Below are 7500 nucleotides of genomic sequence, written 5' to 3'. Positions count from 1 at the left end.
TCTGCCCGTCCTCCTGCTGGTCAGAGAGAGAATAACACGTGTCGAAAACACTGATGAAGGAGGAGTTTAAATCCGTTTAAAAACAAACAAACAAATCTTGTTGTAATGAATCATGATTTAAAGCAGCTTTTTTCAATATAATAGTTGATATTTTTAATGTAAAAATCTCACACATTACACACACAGTATGGACTTTCTGCCACTAGGTGTCTCCAAACAGAAAGACATTTTGCGCATTCTATTTGTACTCGGAAGTAGGAAATGTCCAACTTGGAAACTCGGATGCCAAGATGGCTGCCACTCTAGTAGTCTACAAACACTGAGAAAAGTGGCCTGAAACTGAACAAATACAGACATTTTTTCCCCTGTAATTTACGCTAGCTGTGCTACGTGCCTGTAGCACCCGTGTGTGTGATCTGTTGGTACGTTCCAGTTGTAGTCGGAACTCGTAAGGCAGAATTTTTCCTCAATTCAGATTTGCGACTCGGAAAAATCGGAGCAACCTTCCAAGATGGCTGCTCCTTGTACAAACACTGCTAATTTGAATGCTAATTGCACGTTTGTCTTATTAGTTTCACGGTAAATCGGTCGTACACTTTGTAACGGTTTAATTCTTAACCGTAAACATACGCTACGATGTTTGTGTGCCATTAAAGCAGGTTAAAGCGGGTTAAAACCAGGTTAAAGCAGGATAAAGCAGGTTAAAGCAGAATAAAGCGGGTTAAAGCAGGTTAAAGCGAGTTAAAGCGGGTTCAAGCGAGTTAAAGCGGGTTCAAGCAGGTTAAAGCGGGTTAAAGCAGGTTAAAGCAGAATGAAGTGCGTCAAAGCTGGTTAAAGTGTTACCCACTTACAAGTGGGTTAAAGCAGGTTAAAGCAGAATAAAGCTGGTTAAAGCGGGTTAAAGCAGGTTAAAGCTGGTTCAAGCAGGTTAAAGCTCGTTTCCTGTTTTATTTTCTTCGCTCACCTGTCGTGTCAAATTCATTTCCTGTTCTCCTGTCTCTCTTACATGTCCTCACCTGACCTGGCCCTGGTCTACCTGCCTGTTCAACCTGTTCACACACACACACGCATGCACGCACACACACACACACATTTGAATAAAACACAAATCAGAGAGAAGCTGACGTTCAGTGCGTAAACAAAAACTATCACCACACCTACAATCAGGATTAAACCCAGGAACATGTATTTTCAAATTCAGGTTCAATTCTCAGAAACTCACCTGTGTTCTACACACACACAGACACAGACACACACACACACACACCAAGGCCACGCATTTTCATCGAGGTTTTGAATAAAAGCTTTTTTGTGTTCCATAAATCAGAGGAAAAGCAGAAGCTGCTCCTGAGTTGATTTAATTCCATCAGATTATTTCTGGTTTAAAAATCATAAATAAGAGAACGATCTCATCTTCTCGGCTTTACCGACTCTGCTCAGTTATTCTCCGTTAATTAGGAAGTCGTCTGGCAAAGTATTCATCACAGCAGAGCCCATGAAATATGAATATGTAATCTGCAGCAGCTCTGACCCTCGTTTATCACAGAGATTAATGTTTCATATGCAGTCTGGACACGTGTTACATTATAACACGTCCACATGTGTACTTTAATTCATTCATTTCATTTATCTCAGAATTCTGAGTTTAATCTGATAATTAACTGACTTTAATCTCAGAAGTCTAACTTTTTTTTCTCCGAATTCTAACTTTCTGGTCATTCAAATTTTAATCTGAGAATTTTCTGACTTTAATCTGAGAATTCTGTTTTTTTTTTCCTCAGAATTCTAACTTTAATCTGATAATTCAAATTTTAATCTGAGAATTTTCTGACTTTAATCTGAGAATTCTGGGGGATTTTTTCTCTCAGAATTCTAACTTTAATCTGGGAATTCTCTCACTGTAATCTGATAATTCTAACTGTAATCCGGTAATTCAAATTTTAATTTCAGAATTTTCTTACTTTAATCTGAGAATTCGCTCACTGTAATCTGATAATTCAAATTTTAATCTGAGAATTTTCTGAATTTAATCTGAGAATTCTGTTTTTTTCCCCCTCATAATTCTAACTTTAATCTGAGAATTCTCTCACTTTAATCTCAGAATTCTGCAGGTTTAAAAAAAATAAAAATAAATATATATCAATAAACGTATATATTTACGTTTTTTGAAATGACGTTAACATTTCTACTAAATGTGCCTTTAAAAGCCTACATTCACTCCCTCTAAAGCTTGTGTGTCTTGCCCGGACCAAGATGGCGCCGACGTTGACTAACGTACCGCTACAATGGCGCTGAGCGGTCATTGCGGCGTCAACCAACATGGCGTCCGTCAGAGCCGGAGTGGGAGGAGCTTATTTTTTTCTAGAAGCTCCCTCTCCTTCAGTGTGTGTGTGTGTGTGTGTGTGGGTGTGAGGAAGAAAACTAACTAAACTGCAGGAAAGTGACTGAAGGAGAAGGAGCCGGAGGAGCGGAGCTCTGAGAGGAGAACACCCGGACTGTCAGTGACACAACACGGCAGAGGAAGCACCGAGGACTGCGTGTGTGTGTGTGTGTGGGGGACTCCGGGTTCGTGTCGCCCGTACGGAGCCACCTGGGTTCAGGGCTCGAGCCAGAGCGCGGTGTCCGCCTGCCCGCCGCCGTGCCCCGGTGTGACACACCGTGTGCCGCCGCTGTCGAAGGCGGGAAGAAGAAGCCCGTGTCCGTGTCCGCTGTCATGTTTGTCCGCTTCGCTTCTTAAAGCCGCTGCTGGAGGGAGAGACGGAGAGGGGCGGGGCCGCGGACTCCCCACAAAACTGGATTAGTGAGCTCGATTCATCCACAGCGACGCAGCGGTTTTTCTGATGGGGGGCGGAGGGGGTCGACGACGGGAGGCAACAACTGGGATTTAGCAGCGTTTTTGTGGAAGCGCTGAGCAGCTGCGGACCGTGTGCTGCCCCCCCCCCCCCGCTAGCACCGCCGTCCTCCCGGAGCTTTTCAGCGGGCTCGGGACGCACAGTTTGTGGGGAGGTGTGTGCTGAAGAGGGGGGACGGGTTCTTCCCCTCCAGCCGAACTTGGACCATGGCGGACGACGACGTTCTGTTTGAAGACGTGTACGAGCTCTGCGAGGTCATTGGCAAGTAAGTGCTGCGTTTAAATGGATCTGTGCAGGGCCGGTCCTGGCTGTTGTGGGGGGCCCCTTACATGATTGAGATGTGGTGCCCCCCCCCCCCCCATAATCACCACAGTGGTTTTAATCAGGGTTAAGGATTGAAGAAGGATTTTGAACATTGCAGCTTTGTTTTTAGACTAAACTAGCTTGAATACAATGAATGAAAAATGTCTGACTTCCTGTTGAGTTGAGTTGATGGTTCCGATTTACTTTTTTTGGGCTAGTTTTCAACTTAGGGGGCGCTGTAGAGCCCTTGGGCGACACACAGGTCCAAGCACAATATCAATATTGTATTTTCTCCACACCTGACCTCTGTGCAAGAGTTCTTATGCATATTAACCTCCTTAAAAATGCTCTCAAAGCCTCATAATAATAATAATAAAAACATTAGGTTCCTCGCACAAATTCGTGCCCCTGGCGACTGTGCTGGGGCCCTTAATTATGTGCAAAGTTATCACAATGGCTCAGCACGATGGTGTCATTTACGTGATTCTAGAAAACACTGAGTTATTGTGTTAGTTTAACTAAGAACATACTTTTTCGTAGAGTCTTTGTAGGGTCTCCATAGAGTCCTCATAGTCTCCATAGAGTCCTCATAGAGTTGTCATCATAGAGTCCTCATAGAGTCTTCAGAGCCTTCATAGAGTCCTTATAGTCTTCATAGAGTCCTCAGTCTTCATAGAGTCTTCATAGTCCTCATAGAGTCATCATAGTCTTCATAGTCCTCATAGAGTCATCATAGTCTTCATAGTCCTCATAGAGTCATCATAGAGTCTTCATAGTCCTCACAGAGTCATCATAGTCCTCATAGAGTCATCAAAGCGTCTTCATAGTCCTCATAGAGTCTTCATAGTCCTCATAGACTCTTCATAGTCCTCATGGAGTCATCATAGAGACTTCATAGTCCGCATAGAGTCCATAGAGTCCTCATAGTCTTCATAGTCCGCATAGAGTCCTCATAGAGTCATCATAGAGTCTTCATAGTCCGCATAGAGTCCATAGAGTCATCATAGAGTCTTCATAGTCCTCATAGAGTCATCATAGAGTCTTCATAGTCCTCATAGAGTCATCATAGAGTCTTCATAGTCCGCATAGTCCGCATAGAGTCCTCATAGAGTCATCATAGAGTCTTCATAGTCCGCATAGTCCGCATAGAGTCCTCATAGAGTCATCATAGAGTCTTCATAGTCCTCATAGAGTCATCATAGTCTTCTTGTTTTCAGATGTAACTGAGTTCTCCTCATGACCCTGAAGGCATCACACACACAGTGATAATTATGATAAGTGTGTGTGTGTGTGTCAGTGTCAGTGTCAGTGTCAGTATTAACGGTGTGTTTTAAAGTAGGTCACATAATTAAAGGACCATTGCAGTGTTTTGTTGATAACAGTTGTGACTGTGTCAGTGTTACAGTTACAGTCGCTCACACTCACTTACCTGCTGTGGCTGTTGGCCCAGATTAAAGGCTAGTGAGTCACACACACACACACACACACACACACACACACACACACACACACACACACACACACACACACACACTGCACATCTGGTGGTTGTTAGCGACTGTGTTTGTGGACGTCTCAGTCGAGCAGCTTAGAGAAAATCGTGGTTCCTCAGATATAAACTAATATTAGTCTGGATTAAATCCAGGGTCAGGGTTTGTTCACACTGTCTGAAGAAAAACAAGGTGTTTTTTTTATTTCATATTTCCAGATTTAATCTAGGATGATATTGGATCGTCCAGATTTGGGATTGACTCAAAGTTCACTGATGTTTTCTTAGGTTTATACATTGCGGTGTTACAATACACTGTAAATACACTGAAAATACACTGTAAACACAGTAGAATACAGTAACTGAATATAATCTACTGTTTATTAGAGTGTGTGTGTGTGTGTGTGTGTGTGTGTGTGTGTGTGTGTGTGTGTGTGTGTGTGTGTGTGTGTGTGTGTGTGTGATGACCTCACCTGTCCTGTGACGAGCTCCTGTCTCAGTGTAATCTGGGACTTTGACACCGGGGGATTTTCCAAACTGAGACTGAGACACAAAGCATGAAACTCAAGAAGCAACACACACACACACACACACACACACACACACAGACACACACACACACACACCGATATTCATCATTATCTTTATCATTAGTACTATAATAATATATAACGTATATGGTGACGATGGTCACAGAGGGGCGGGACGTTACCAGTGTGTGTTTCATTCACTTCTATTGTGTGATTATTATGGGAAAAACTGCTTTTTAGGGCAGTACCACGAGTGGCCACAGGGGGGGGGAAATTGTTATTCTGTCACAGCCGAGAAGAGAAAATAACGATTATTATTATTATTAAGCCACGACGCGATATAATCACGATATTATCAATGTACTCCTGCTCCTAATTTGTCTCGCGTCCATGACCACAAGGTGGCAGCATCAAGCATTTAGTCTCTGGACCAAGTGACGGAATTGACGAGGTTTCTTGAATGCACCTCGAAGCCAAATGAATGGATTAATAGTCGGTGTACTGTTGCACTTTGAAGCTTAAAAAAGGTTTTGTTATTAGAGAAAATCCACGTTATTGATTATTTCGTAATGATGACTATAGAAAGTGTGTGTGTCCGCGTGTGTGTGTGTGTGTGTGTGTGTGTGTGTGTGTGTCTTGTGGAGTCTTGTTCACGTCTCTGCACAAACGAGTTTCTCAGGTTTTTCTTTTCTTCTGTGGTAAAAGGTTTTTTTCATTGTAAACCATTAACCGCCTTTAACCAGTTTGTCCCACATCAGACGACTTTGTTGTGTGAGAACATTTGAACGATTGTTTGTCAGCGTCTGTAATCTGAAGTTTGTAAACCACTCACTCTCCCTACACCAAAGCCCATAGAGTAAACCAGTGATTTTAACATCACAGCACACAGGAGTTGTTGATCCACTGCTGCCTCCATCACTAACTTACAATGACTGATTTAAGTGAATTCGGCTTTAAAAGTATTTCATTTCGATTGACCTCAGTGACACAAAGTGACCACACGAGGCAGCAGAGGACCAGCAGCTCCTGTGTCCACCGTGAGCTAAAATCACTGGTTTTCTCTATGGGGTTTGGTCCACTGACGGCTCATGACTCCATAAGCTTTGTCCTTTAAGGACAGATTATATTTGGGGAATATGTCCATGTCTCTGTGCTGGAAACATTAGCTGGAACATGTGTCACACTGTCATCCCATGATGCTTTGCTGCAGACCATCACAGCCCAGATTTCCCTCTTTTCTTTCCTGTTTTTCCCTGTTTTTTTCCACCATGTTTTCTGCTGTTTTCCCTGTTTCTTCCATGTTTTCCCTGTTTTTTCCCCCACTTTTCCACGTTTTCCATGTTTCTACCCTTTGTCTTCCCCGTTTATCCCACATTTTCCCAGTTTATTTTGCTGTTTTCTCCCGTTTTTCCATGTTTCTCCAAGTTTTCTCCTGTTTTTCCCAGTTTCTTCCATGTTTTTCCCTGTAAACCGGACACTCTCTCTCTCTTTTGCTTCAGTCTGAAGTGATTTCCGTGCTCTGAGCCAAAGCTCACAGCGTTACCGTGGTTACAGCTGAGGCCTGGTGGAAAAAACACAGGGAGTGAACTGAAGTCAGTTCATCTGAAGACAAAGTTGTTTTCACCATGTGTGACCAGGAGAACATCAGGAGGACACCATGAGGACACCATGAGGACACCATGAGGACACCATGAGGACACCAGGAGAACACCATGAGGACACCAGGAGAACACCATGAGGACACCAGGAGGACACCAGGAGAACACCATGAGGACACCATGAGGACACCAGGAGAACACCATGAGGACACCATGAGGACACCAGGAGAACACCATGAGGACACCATGAGGACACCATGAGGACACCATGAGGACACCAGGAGAACACCATGAGGACACCATGAGGACTCCATGAGGACACCAGGAGAACACCATGAGGACACCAGGAGAACACCATGAGGACACCATGAGGACACCAGGAGAACACCATGAGGACACCAGGAGAACACCATGAGGACACCATGAGGACTCCATGAGGACACCAGGAGAACACCATGAGGACACCAGGAGAACACCATGAGGACACCAGGAGAACACCAGGAGAACACCATGAGGACACCAGGAGAACACCATGAGGACACCATGAGGACACCATGAGGACACCAGGAGAACACCATGAGGACACCATGAGGACACCATGAGGACACCATGAGGACACCATGAGGACACCATGAGGACACCAGGAGGACACCATGAGGACACCATGAGGACACCATGAGGACACCAGGAGAACACCATGAGGACACCATGAGGAAAACCTGACATGG

At 44.1% G+C, this 7500-nt stretch overlaps 1 protein-coding gene across 2 annotated transcripts in view; it reads left to right on the top strand.

Annotated features, from left to right (window-relative positions):
* The first annotated feature begins 2468 nt into the window (after positions 1-2468).
* Positions 2469-7500, top strand: part of caska (calcium/calmodulin-dependent serine protein kinase a) — a 35734-nt gene continuing 30702 nt past the window's right edge. For both annotated transcript variants that reach the window (XM_083907406.1, XM_083907405.1), the window contains exon 1: positions 2469-3117. In XM_083907406.1, the coding sequence (XP_083763532.1) occupies positions 3059-3117 (59 nt within the window). In that variant the 5' untranslated portion in view covers positions 2469-3058. The remainder of the gene's footprint in view (positions 3118-7500) is intronic.

Source organism: Microchirus variegatus, assembly GCF_963457635.1.
Source record: "Microchirus variegatus genome assembly, chromosome: 20".
Lineage (NCBI taxonomy): Eukaryota > Metazoa > Chordata > Actinopteri > Pleuronectiformes > Soleidae > Microchirus > Microchirus variegatus.
Note: the sequence above shows the minus strand (reverse complement) of the source record. Positions and strands in the feature narration are given on the sequence as shown.